This window comes from Lissotriton vulgaris, chromosome 2_1 (assembly GCF_964263255.1).
Source record: "Lissotriton vulgaris chromosome 2_1, aLisVul1.2, whole genome shotgun sequence".
In the NCBI taxonomy this organism is placed as follows: domain Eukaryota; kingdom Metazoa; phylum Chordata; class Amphibia; order Caudata; family Salamandridae; genus Lissotriton; species Lissotriton vulgaris.
The window spans coordinates 341,881,163-341,894,589 of NC_141687.1; the positions used below are offsets into that span (position 1 = coordinate 341,881,163).

Consider the following 13,427-nt stretch of genomic DNA (forward strand, 5'->3'; position numbering starts at 1 on the left):
TCTCTTTTGTGTCCTACCTCTTTAAGGTTTGTTTTGGTGTCCCTCCTCTTCAATGTTTGTTTTAAAGTCCCTCCTCTTGAATGTTTCTTTAGGGTCTTAAGGTGTGTTTTGGTGTGCTACACTCCAAAGTGCCATCAGATGGGCCTGTCCCAAGATGGGTGTTATGGATTCTCGCAATGACTTTTTTGTGTCCTAGTTCTCAAAGGTATTGTTTGGTGCACCAATGCCTAAAATTCTTCTTTTAGTGCTCCTGCTCTCTAACCCGGTGTTTGGTATCCTTGCCTTCAAGTGCCCGAAGTCTTCTATTGGTACCCTACCCTTACCGCACAAGAATATATTTGGTATTGCTGCTCTTCAGAAACTCGCTTTCTGTCTCTAAATAGTAAGGTACTATGTACCACACCACCCATCAAATCCTGTGGTGAAATAATATTGTTATCAATAAATAAAAGTTTTTATGAAAGCCAATATTTCCCTCCCGGCTCCAGCAATATAGCACGCTTCTCGAAGCAGGCCATGAGCCCATTATGCCAAAGTCAGTTCAGGGCAGTTTGAGTATCCTGATCGACTATGACAGGCGAGTGTCAGGGCAAATTCAGAAAATGTACCTGGCATATTTGAAGCTATTATCCCAAGTCATCCTATGGCTTGTGCTTGACACTGAGCCAGAAATCATATTCTCTGATTGGTTTAAACAATCGTCAAACTATACGTCAATGTATTGGTGTATTGCCATCCCATTGCAAAGTAATCAAGACTGGATACGCTTTCACAGCACTGGATGCCGGGTGTGTGTAGAGACATAATGGTAGAAGATCTGATTGCAGTGAAAAATGTACAAAATACACTCAAATGGGGTGCATAGCATATACTCTGTAGTGAGTGCAGAGTATACACTAGTGGTGGCCCAGCTTTCAGTGTATACCCTAGCGGTGACAGCAAGTAGTGAGAGAAGAGTATGTCCTATTGGTCGAAAGTAAATATGGCTACTGAAACAGATGACACTGTGCCAGCTAGAAGCGAGTGCATTCCAATGGTAAGTCAGAGATCAGAGTATTCTCTGGTGGTCAGTGAAGCGTAAATCCAAATGGTAGCAGGTGCTGACTTTAGAGATTACCTTTTTGAGAGGTTATTGGTCATATCCGAATGGTGGTTGCATAGTATAGCCTAGTGGCAATTACAGGGTATACCTAAGTAATTGGAGCAGGTATAGTCTGATGGTAAGTGCTGGATACAAACTAACAATGAGTGTTTCATGTACCTTACTCTTAGCTCTAGAGTACTCTAATCTAGTATGGGCATATTGTATTTGAGTACTAAGAGCACAGCGTACCCTAGTAAAAACTGTAGGCCAGCGTATTCTCCAGTAGTGTGTGCATATTACACCCTACAACTAGGTACAGGGTTCATACTTTCATGATGACTTTAATCTAATGGTGAATACACCGCATAATATAGTGGCAAGTGCGGGGTATATCATATAAATAAGAGAGTGGTGTAGACTTTAAGTAAAAGGAGATTGTCCCCAGTGGTCACTCCAATGTATGCACTCGTGGTAAATGCAGGGTTTTCCCTAGTGGTAAAAAAAGAGTAAGCGCTTATGGTGAGTTTAGCACACAGTCTAGTGGTGGGTACAGGGAATGGCAAAGGTGATTCTCCAGGATGGTGATTGTAGAGTAGCGTCAGTGCATTTGGTGTGCTCTTCGTCATTGGCCTGATCTTGTGAAAATGTTTAGTTGTGAAAGTATTGACAGGAAGCCCTCTGTGACTCAGCTGCAGGAGATCCACATATTTGTTTTCAAATTCCCACTTACAGCAAGATGTCATCCAGTCTTTCTGTAAAAAATACTTAAAACAGATTTCATGCTTTTTACAACACTCAGCATCAGAACTAAGAGACAGCCATTAAACAGACCCCTTTTATGCTTCGTCAAAGGTTTTCGCAGCAGAGGGATGATTCACCGAGGTTTTGGGCACATTCAAGTCACCTTGCACTCCGCTCTACTGAACTCGAAGAATGAATAAACAATTTGTGCATTACATAGTAAATCAGGGGCCACCAACTATGTAGAGGAACACAACTGCTGTGAGTCACAATGGCACTGCCACACTACAGTCAAAGTCGGCCAAAGCTGCCTCACCATAGACAGAAAGCTGGTCTTCCCAAACACCAGCAGTGCCAATGAATGAATATATGTCTATAGTGTCAAGTGATACCAGAGGACAGAATATAGGAGCAACCATTTTACAGTGACAAAATCAGGCACAGGGTGCACAAGAGAGGTTCCTGAGATTGGCAACCTCTGAGTGGAAAAAGAGACACCTCATCTGTCCATATGTAGTGACACTCACCACGCCTGGCTCATACCAAGATCACTTAGGCCACATGGTGTTCAGCCACTATCTAATTGCCTAAATAAAAATTTGTGGTGCTCAGTTCTTCCATGTATCAACATATAGTAAGGCGAATGATCAGATGGCTCTTGTGCAAGGAACGAGACCTAAGTCCTCCATGTCCATGTGCTGAGATGTGGAAAGGGAGAGCTCACCCAGGATGCACTTCCACTGCCTTCTTCTGCTATGATGAAGAGTGCATTATTATAGGAAACTGACTCCCAAATCTTGAAATGCGCCCAACTGAATTGATGTGTAGATTTGCTGAGCCTTCCTACTGGTTAGTCTTGCAATTGTTTCCATGCCTGGAGATTAGCCATACCCTGTGAGTGAGGTGTCAGTAAGTCCTGTGCCATGTTGAGCCATTGTAAACCCTTTGGAGCCCACTTCCTGGGCCCTTAGTTAGTCCAGTGGCCACACTCCTGGACTGCCCGTTAATGCTGGAAGTGATGGCGGTAATGCCCAGATGGTCCAGTTGGGTTGATCATGTGCTATTTCTCAGTCAGGGAGATGTGAAGGATGTGCTGAAGCTCCTCCTCTTCCTGTCGTTTCCTGCGCTCGGCCTCCTCCTGCTCCTTGGCAGAGAGCTCCATGGCCAAGCGTAGCTGCTCATCGTAAGAGACAAATAGCTGGCTGGTACCGTTGGGCAAGGGGCTGCGAGGCTGTGGGGGCAGTGGTGGTGTGTGCTGAGGTGTCCTGCAAACAAAAGGAACCACAAGTTAGCAAGTGGCAAAGCTTTCGGATGCACAATGCTGAGTCACAAGTCATCTATGCCCATTCCACAATCCTTGAAAATGACATCATTCAATTAATGCAAATAAATATTAGTCCAATAGTCAGACCCCCCCCCCAGGATATTGTGGCATGGATTCGCAAATTTAGCAGCACAAATATGGAACTTTACGGCATTTTTGCACCACTTTATTTTACTCATAATCATTCATTTTCAGCCTGAAATCAATGAAAACTGTTTTATCAGAGTATTCCACTTTGAAATAGGCATGTTTAGCAGGGCTAATAAATGCCATGGAGAGAAACTGATGCAAAGTATCCCTCGAGAGCACTATTGAGCCAGTTCCTGCCTTCCCCTATAAGGTCAGCTCTTGGGCTCCTTACAAGACCAGCCGTCTTGAGGCCAAACTATTGTCTCAGTGTAGCTCTCAAGTGTTTCCGAAAAACGGGAGCAAACATTAAATTTGCACTACAAAAGCAGCACGCACCACTAAAGCAGATGCTAGGACACATAATTTTATTTCAAAATTGCGCTGTACTTCAATGATGCCGAGCGCCAGAAACCCTGGGCTAAAATTAAGCACTGGGGTAGACTATCCACCAGAAAGCACTTGACCCAAGGTAAGGTAAGGTAGTAGTGTCTGAACACCAGTGGACGGACTATTTACAAGCATTCCTCCCATCACCTTTTGTGCGTTTGTTTAAAACCCTACCTCCATTACTTGCTAGGGAAAGGTGTTGCAGTGCCAGTGGTTGACAGTATGTGCGGCTGGACTTACTATTGTTTCGATCGTTTACGCCCACACCACCAGAGTGGTGATGCCCTTGAAGCAGCAGAGATTAAGGTTAGAGCCTGACAAAGGCAGGGACCACCAAGAGAGATTAAGGAAAAAGATGATTCATGATCGGGTCAAAGAACTGTATCTTTTTTGTGTTTTTATAAGTGTTTTACACAGCAGAAGATGTTTTTATTGCCTGATTCAGTGCTCAAGTGCCAGAGTCAAACCTATTGGCTTAGACAATGCTTGTTCCTCGTAGTCTTCAAATTAAGATAACAAAAGGCTATGCGTGTGCATACTCTCCTCCACTCGTTGTGAGCTCGAAACACGGCACCCGTCTTTTCCTGGAGAGGTTGTTATCTTTTAACATGTTGTTCACATCACTTCTAACCAATCGGGTGTCCTTCAATGTTACATCACTTCCTGTTGTCCTAGCTCAAAGAGGGCCCCTGAGAATGACTTAAACTAGTGGAGTAAGAAAGTCTGTCTAATTACAGCTTTAAAAGACAGGGTCAAACTATTTGATCCAATTTAAACATGCTTCCAAGCCTAGTCCCGTCCCTAAACGCAAACTAATAGCAACTTAGGGCTAGATGTAAGAAGATACCCTTTAGCGAATCTCAAATAGCGATTTTTTTGTTGCAAACGCTGCTATTTTGCGATTCGCAGCGTTTGCGACCAAAAAAATGCTTGATACATCTAGCCCTTTATTTTATGTTGCAGTTTCCAGATGTTCGCATTCACAAGAGCACTCCTGGCTCCACCTAAGGGACGTGAGCATCTCACTGTAGTTAAAGTCACGTTTCAGACTACAGTCTTGTGACTCAAGAGCAGACACCAGTGCATCATTTGTAAAACACATAAATAAATAAATAAGGGCCAGGGCCCCAATCAGGAGGCCGCTGCAGCTTGCACCAACCATTGCATTGCTCCGGATATCGCTGCCAATGACAGTTCATAATTGAGAGGTGGAAAAAAAGATTTTTTTTAAATGATCATATTTTCCAAATTTCGCAGGCAGTATTATAAAAATTACAGCATTTTTACAAAACTGCCGATTTCGCAATTCTTTGGTAAATTGCTAAATCCTGGAGGGTCTGAATAGTGCTTTACAATTGTAAAGTGGTATTGAACTAATATAAGGAAACATATATGGAATTATAGATGCCACCACTGAAAACAACACATTTAAATCATTCAATGAATTTCAAAGTGTTCCTCATGGATGTTGGAAACCCGTATATGGAATTATAAGTGACCCTCAAATAAACATTATGTGACCCCCATGTATCAAGAGAGAAATTACCACCAAAGAGGCGTTGTAAAATTATACATGAAAATAAGTGCACTCTCTGAATATAGAAACATGTAGACATATGATTGCATATGTGCACACTTTTTGATTTGTTTCAATTAAGTGAATTCTCACAAGCTAGCAATTTTTCAAAATCCTCTAAGTGCTCCACTCAAACATAAAACATTACAGAAAACATTTTCGGAAACTGTTATTTAGAGGATTTTTTCACAATTCTTGAAAATCCTAAACAGTGTTTCTCATAGTTGAACAATTGTAGCACAAGAGGGTTTGAGCCCACCTGGCACTGTAAAAACATACCAGGTGAGGACTCGATGATGAAGCATGCCACATAGAAATATGTGGGTGAAAGTCTGTTAAAGAAACAGGAGTTCTGTCCTCTGGATAGCAAGGCCCCTTTTAGTGTATTGAGGTTACCTCTCTTGTGATATTTGAAATATGAGGTGTATTGGCCTAGAGCAGGGGTCGCCACCAAGTAGCTCTGGAGCTACTTGTGGCTCAACAGATCCCTGGAAGCAGTTTGTGAGAGGGTAGCCCAGTCCAGTAGGTCATAGAGAGGGACTAGACTCATGGAAGGAGTTGTTGAAGCAAATCTTAGATCTCTTGAGTAGCAGACAACCAAACCTATAGCAGGTCTCCATGCTAACTGATAAACACACAGTCTGGCAGCCTGTGGGAGTGGGACCGTCTACAGCTTGACCATCTATCTCTGCTCGCAGTGAAGCAAGGTTGCATAAAGACTAGTGATGTTGCAGGTTCCGGTGTATCAAACATATTGTGTGAATGAACACTTGACCATCGAAGAATGACAGCAGGAGCAAGAGTACAGTTACCTGAGTGAATGGCTGCAGCGGTGGTCATTATAGGTAATTCTAAATGAGGTGTACAGAACTAGAATCTTATTGGACGTGGCCCTATTGTAAAGGTTGGAGACCACTGACCTAAGGAGTGCTTCCATTACAATGCATTGACAATGAATTGCCCATGCACTGCCACAGAAGTGCATTGTACTTCTTTTTCTGTTGAAAAGGTGATGGTTCACCAACAAGGATGCAAGCACAATCTAGCACAGCTGTGACTCAAGATTTATTAATGAATGTCTGAGACTACCAAGTGATGTTAGGAAAGAATAGTGGGAAGTGAACTACTACAGAGCTGTATAGAACAATCTCCTACTTCAAGGATGCATTCAGAGCATGATGTAGTGTTACTGTATATCATTGGGAGCAGTGTGGGAGCGTTGCCATGACAGCTGCTAAAGAAGCAGTGTGCCTTCAGTCTGCAATGTGATCGGTCCCCATGGTCCCTCTCTGCACCTTTGAGTGGGTCGATGCTGGAATAGAAAAGTTGCTGGCTGTATTCAGGACCATAGGAAATATTTTAACCTATTATGAATATAATTACTTCTGTCTCTCAGTAAGAGAGGAGTGGGTGAATACAAGACTGAGTTAGTGGATGGGCGTATGGATGGATGAGTGAGTGCATAGATGGGTTTACTTGGATGAATGGATGAGTGCTTGACTGAGCAAATGAAGAACAATGGTGGGAGCAGAGAGGAGCCTCCTTATAATAGGGGAGTTCCGATACCTCAGCAAATGAATCCGCTGTCGAGGAGGGTTAGCAGTCTAGTGTTGTGATTGGCTGCGGATGACTGAAAGAGGAAAGCTGAGACTGGATTTAAAGGGGCGGTCACCCAACAGAGGAGGTCGATGTGAAGGAAGGAGCAGAAGAGGAGTGTCTGGGGAAGGTGATGGAAAAATCTTCAATGGAGCAGAGTGAATGTAAATGTAAATGTACAGGAATTTATATAGCGCAAATCACCAACCGGTCTCTAAGCGCTTGCTTAGGGAACCCGTCCTGGTATTCCCCTGTGAGATAACCCCGGCAGGGTATCTACAAGGTGAAAGCCAGGCATCCCGCCGCGAGGGGCCGTTGTGGAGATTAAGCAAGCTATTGCCCAGAGTCGCAGAGTGTGAACCCGTGAATCGAGTAGGCACCGGAGTGAGAGAATTGTCGAGTTCATGGACATTTTAGGACTCAAGACTCCGCCGAGCCGGGAATTGAACCCTGGTCCCGGGCTGACCTCTGCTTCCAGGTCTGCCTCCTCTAACCAGTGAGCCACACTTCTCCACGAGCGAGAGCGAGAGCAGTACGCAGAGGAGCAGGAAGGAGATTCTAGAGTGGAGAAGGCGGTGGCCCAGCCGACTGAGGACGGTGCAGGAAGACACCAGTGCTTCAGCAACCCAATAGAAGGAGTCGCTGCGGAAACGGAAGCTGCAGCCCTTAGCAGGGTAGTGGCTACAGGTAAGTGGCTCGTATGTGGTTTTGAGGGTGGTTTGATTGGTGGGGAATGTCTGAGGAAAATAGAAGCCCCAGGAGTGAGGAGAACCGAGGGCCTGAGTAAATTAAAGCCACAGATAACCACTGAAGAGCTGGAGGTCTGACAACCACACATGCTGACCAACATGGTGACGGTACCACCGGAAGGTATGGCTTTGGGAGTAATTTAGACTCAGATTTTGCTAATTTCGTTTGCCCCGAGGTACACACCTTTGTTGTTGCCTTCATTTTGAGGCCAATAAACAACCTTAAAACTGGTCAAATAAGACTAGCGTGGTGTTTGTTGCCCATTTACAGTGGTGTCATAAGTGAGATACTTTTTTGCTGCAAAACATTATCACAGTCAGTCACCGTAGAGGACATGATTTAACAACTAGCAGAAGAGCAAGGACACCTAAAGCTGGTAGAAGAACAGCAGGCACAATCCGCTCTGCAGAACAGGGAGACTGTATTGACTGCGCTCAAAGATGAGGCCACCTCAATCACTAATAACCAACAGGCGGAGGACACTGCTAAATTGTGCCTCGCAGATCTTATCCTCAACCTAAGGTCCGCATAAATGTTCCCAGTACAGTCTTACAGAGCTACCAAGCTGAGGAGGATCCGGATTTCTTTCTTACGAACTTTGAGAGGACGTCAACCACCGCCACTGGGCCCACAGAATGCTGGGGAAATATGTGGCCCCTTTGCTGTTTGAGGCGTTGCAAACAACAGCCAATCAGACTGCCAGTTCCTCTGGAACTACCCCATACCCTGAAGTTAAAAAAGGCCATATGGGAAAGGCTCGGATATGACGTGGAGTATTATCGGGTACAGTTCAGGAAAGAAAGGTAGGCCCAATGGGACAATCCTTAGGTGTTATACTATTGCATTTAATATCTAGAGAATAGGTTGTTACAACCTACTACACCCACCATGGAAAAATAGGTGAATAAAGTACTTCTAAAACAATTTCTGGATACCTTACCCTCTTGCACACGAGTTTGGATTTGACAACATCTGCATCTCACAGTTATTGTGGCCACTGAGTTAGCGTGTGCATACCACAGATCTCCTGAAATTAAAACTTATCTGTCACCTATCAACGTAAGAAAAACATTTACCAAACTAAGAACATCAGTTATCCCCAATTAACAAACAGCCATTGAATCCACTGGCAAATAGCTTCACTCAAGATCCCCAATGGAGTGCTTAATTTGTAAAACTGTAAGTGCCAGGGACCCCTTCAGGGGGCCACTTCTGCTTGCACCCCCACATTGCCCTTGCCAGCGCTGTAAACTGCAGTAGCAACACAACTACAATCACACTCTTACAAGAGTGACCAATCTGACTGTTCTAGGCCTCTGAAGCTATAAAGAATGGCTTTGGTGGCAGGTATTAGTCATTTTTAATTTACACTGAATTAATAAACAACTGTTGTTATGCTTTTGCATCACACAAGAGGTCATCAATGGGGGCCATAGTATTGGCCAGGTCACCTAAAGTCGACTACCCAATAGATAAAGATACTGTAAATGGCGATTATATTGCCAATAGCCCAGATGTTGTGGTTATAGAATCACAAGTGACAGAATCGTCAGTACAGGCAACTGAGATATTACAGGAGAGGCTGTGCATGATAACACCGGCAGGAGAGGAGAGTGAGGGGGGTTGTGACCCACAAATAGAATCATCTTGAGGGCTAGGTCAGATGGAGGGAACCCCCATCTTGGCCGTGTCTTCAAATAAAAATGGAGAAACCTTAATGGAAGGTGGGGAGGTGGCCGCTCGATCAAAAAGGGCACGACTAGAACAAAGCGAGACTGGACAGGTTACTACCCCACAATTGGACCCATTGGCAAAAACCAAGCGAACTCGAGGGGTGGGGAGTCAAAATGAGAACATTAATTCCAAGAGGAAAGGAGCTCTAATCTCGGCCAGGGCTATAACCACAGAAGGGCAATTGGAGAATTCCCAGTGCACAAAATGTAGGAAGGCAGGTAATGTGGTGGGCGGGGGGGGCGCAGAAATGTGGTCCAGGCTGGAAACAATGTTCAATACTCACCTAGGACCCCTACACAAAATGATTACCTTAATCGAAGAGAAAGTGATTATGTTGCTTGCCCAGACCAATAATCACATTAATATTGTAATGGCACATACAGCAGATAGTTTGGGGGTTTCAGAAGTTTCTGCCCTTTAATGGGCCGTGCTGCCCCCAGAGAGACACAGCAACACAGCACATAGTGGTGAACAACAGCAGGTAATAAAGGAGTTTGCTAACAAAGATTTATTGGGAGGATCTAGGGTGGGTAATGCCCCAAGTGTAAGACCTGATATGAGAGATACTAGTCGGATAAGAGAGGGAATTGAGGACCAGAATCTGAAATCACAAGGGGTTTTGGAAAATAGAGGGGATCGAACAGAAAAAGTACTAGCAAGACAGAATAGTCGGTCTGTGCAAGATGACTGGGTTAGGAGCTCTATGGCCTTGCCGGTTATAGATCTTTTACCTGCAGCTTCTCCTTACACACTACTCTTGACAGGGGTTCCCACGTGTGGTGGAACTAAAGAAGAAACTTCGCAAATGTTAATTAATATGTCGGCCCATTGGCTGAATAGGAATCTGCAATTTAATATCGCCAATTACAGGCACATTCTAATGGCAAGACGGGTGTCCTGGATTGGCTGCACCAGGAAGTGCTTTCCAGGAGACACTGTGATTTTAAACTTTAGGTTCGCTGGACTGGTACAAGATCTCCTTATTATGGGCAAGGGCTCTTTCAAACAGAGGACGATTCGACTATTAAGATGTTACCACTGGGGTTCTTTTATAGAGATAGGAAGGGAATAAATTCCAGTGATAACCAGAGGAGTGTCCAGGCAGGTTATGCCCGAGGTGCCACCCCGGTTCACTTATCCAATTGATATGGTCTGCTAGCAAAAGTCTCAGCCTTAGATAATATCGATTGACGCAAAAAGAGTAAATTACCCGGGGAGGATGGAGCTCTGTATGCTGCATCCCTGAATATAAGTGGGAGAGGGACACCACGACCACAGGCCGAGAGGACTATGTCGAAGATTACCGCTGGAGATTCTCAGGGTTTCACAAGGAAAGGGAACACTCTAGGAAATAGTACCTCCCCTAGGCTCGCAACCTGGTCAATATCAGAATGCCCAGACACTCATAGTTATGGTTCTATTGAGATCATCTCATGGAATATAGCCGGGCTTTCATCCAAAATTTCTAACCCGGAATGGCTACTTTATATAAAGCGCTTCCAGGTCATCTGCCTCCAGGAAACACAGGAGACGAACAGTAGCTTGTCCGCTCTGGAGGGTTACAAAATGTACTTTGTCCCGGTGTGCAAGGGAATGGTAGGAAGAGCGAAGGGAGGTTTAATCATATACGTGGATTTAAGCCTTAGGGGGAGGTGGGATGATCTAGGATGGGACTCAAAATTTGTGCAGGGGTCAGATTGTGTACGAGGGGCCTCAAGCTAATTTTTATACATTTTTATAATGCTGGATTATCGGGCCAGTCGTTAATAAGATTTAAGGAATTGGAGCGTAGGGTAAGCGGGATATATGAGAAGGGGGGCAGGGCACCCCAGTTGGCACTATTAGGTGACTTTAACTGTCACCTATGCCCAAACGTGGAACCTAGAACAGAGGAATGGTCCTTATGCCCACTAGAAGAGGGACCGCATCTAGAGCACACAATAGAGGGAAGGGAATTAAATAAGTTGCTAGGATCCTTCGCCCTCTCTCATACCATGGATCTGATCAACATAGGGGAGAATGGTCTGATTCACCCAACTTTTAAAGGAAGAGGCTGCGCCTCTTTTATTGATTATATTTATGTTTCTATTACGACCAGGATCCTAGGGTTTCTGATACAACCAAGTATATTTAGTGATCACAACCCACTGGTTTTCTCACTTAGGGACCCAAATCTATCCAAGCCCACTCCTTCTATGGGGAAGAGTGGCGTCTTATCAGCTACTGACCAAGGGAGGAGACTCACATGGTCTCAGGCAGATGGTGATGCCCTCTATAGAGCTTTATTAGCGGATAAGCAATAATGTGTATGGAAGTGTTAAACCCTCTGGTGAATGGGGCTGAGTTGGTTATAGCACATCAAGAAGTCACCAAGCACATTGACAGTTTACTCAGGACCAAATCCGATAGGATGAGAAAGGAGGAACCTTGGTGGTTCGATTATGATTGCTCTAGGGCTGCAAAAGAACTGAAGTGGGCCCTAAAATAGTCTCTACGGAAAAGAGTAGGGTGTCCACCTGTCGGGCACTGTATAAGCAGGCAGTTAAACGCTGTAAAATCTTTGTGCAACACCAGGCCTGGGAGAACATGAGGGAAGCGGTAGAGTCAAAGAACATGACTGCCTTCTGGAGGGTTATTAATGACCCTTGCTTCTAAGAGGCTAATATCCCGAACATAAATCACATCCTGCCAGAATCCTGGTATGTTCACTATAGTGGGTTATATAATTATGGTAGGATAGAGGACCATATAGTGGCTGAGGAAGAGGGCGGGAATGCTGGACATATAAAATTCTCCCTGGGTGAAATACAGGCAAGCGTAGAGGGGCTGACGAAGAACAAAGCCCCAGGGCCTGACGAGGTCCCCCCCTGATCTTTTCCTGAGTGAGGTACAATTGTGGGCACCAATCCTGACCAGAGTCATCAATGCTGCTTTAGAGTCAGGCATGCCTGCGTCATGGTCTACAGAGATAGGTCAGAATTAAAACCCATCAAGTTCTGGATTAAGATTTTGACTAAACCCGAAGCATCACTAACCAAGGGGATTATGAGGGACTGTTTGGCACGAGATCAAGGAAGAAATATCGCATGGCTGAAGTATGTGAGGGAATTTTGTCAGCCCTGGGGTGTGCGGACTTTTTTAATAATCCAACAAAACTATTACCGCCAGACAAGGCCTATGTTACCACGGTATTCACAAAATACGTGGCTGACCGGGGGGAGGGCAGTGAATTGAATAAACCCTCTGTGAGAATGCACATCTTGACCAAATCTTGCCCGGGCATTGAAAAGTATCTGCCGGCAGGTTACACTAAGACCACAGAGTTGAAGGGCCCATGCGGCTGCGACCAACGGTCTCCGCAGGACACCCATCACTTTGTGCTATTGTGTCCCTACTACGAGCACCCCAGGAAGCGTTTTTAAAGAAGTATTTTTAAAAAGGGGGGTTTCAAGCAGGCCAAGGTGGCTTTATTGTTTTTTAAATTGTCTTCAGAGGTGCTAACCTTTTTTTCTACTGTTAACTTCCTAAGGTTGGCAATGCGTTCTAGAAATACCAGAGGAGAGGTATAATTATACTAACTTCAAAACAGCTAGGTCAAAAGTCCTGTAAATGAATTGTGTAGGCAAGGGCACTTCTTAAAGAAATGCAAACTCATTGGGCCAACCTGTCATGAATGTGAACTTTTGTAAGAGTGTTAAAATGTTATCTAATGACGCCAATTCCTTTTTATGGACTGTTCGGTACATGTATTTTATGCCGGGATCGGTTTTATTGTGTTATTTATGTTATTGAAGGTTTTTTATTGGTACTTTTATGGTATTGTATTGATGCCGAATAAAGTTTTTATGATGATGATGATGAAACAACTGTTATGCTTTTCTCTAAATAAGACAAACACGGCCACCATGTGACAGACAGCCATAAGGACTGGTTTTAACAATTAAGCGCTGGTACAGAGCACAGGAAACCAGTGGCTCAAATTAGGCACTGCCTCAATGTTGGTAATTGAGCAGAGTGGGAAATTGCCCACAGAAAATACAGGGCCCAGAGCATATTAAAGTAGGGTGCAGTATGGAGAATGTGCTATGCATTACAGAACCATCCAA

The 13,427-nt window shown here is 44.4% G+C and overlaps 1 protein-coding gene across 5 annotated transcripts in view; it reads right to left on the reverse strand.

Annotated features, from left to right (window-relative positions):
* Nucleotides 1-1,905: 1,905 nt before the first annotated feature.
* ANKRD13B (ankyrin repeat domain 13B) overlaps nt 1,906-13,427 on the reverse strand; it is a 475,220-nt gene continuing 463,698 nt past the window's right edge. For all 5 annotated transcript variants that reach the window (XM_086955096.1, XM_086955097.1, XM_086955095.1 and 2 more), the window contains one exon: nt 1,906-3,090. In XM_086955096.1, coding sequence (XP_086811222.1) covers nt 2,897-3,090 — 194 coding nt within the window. In that variant the 3' untranslated portion in view covers nt 1,906-2,896. The remainder of the gene's footprint in view (nt 3,091-13,427) is intronic.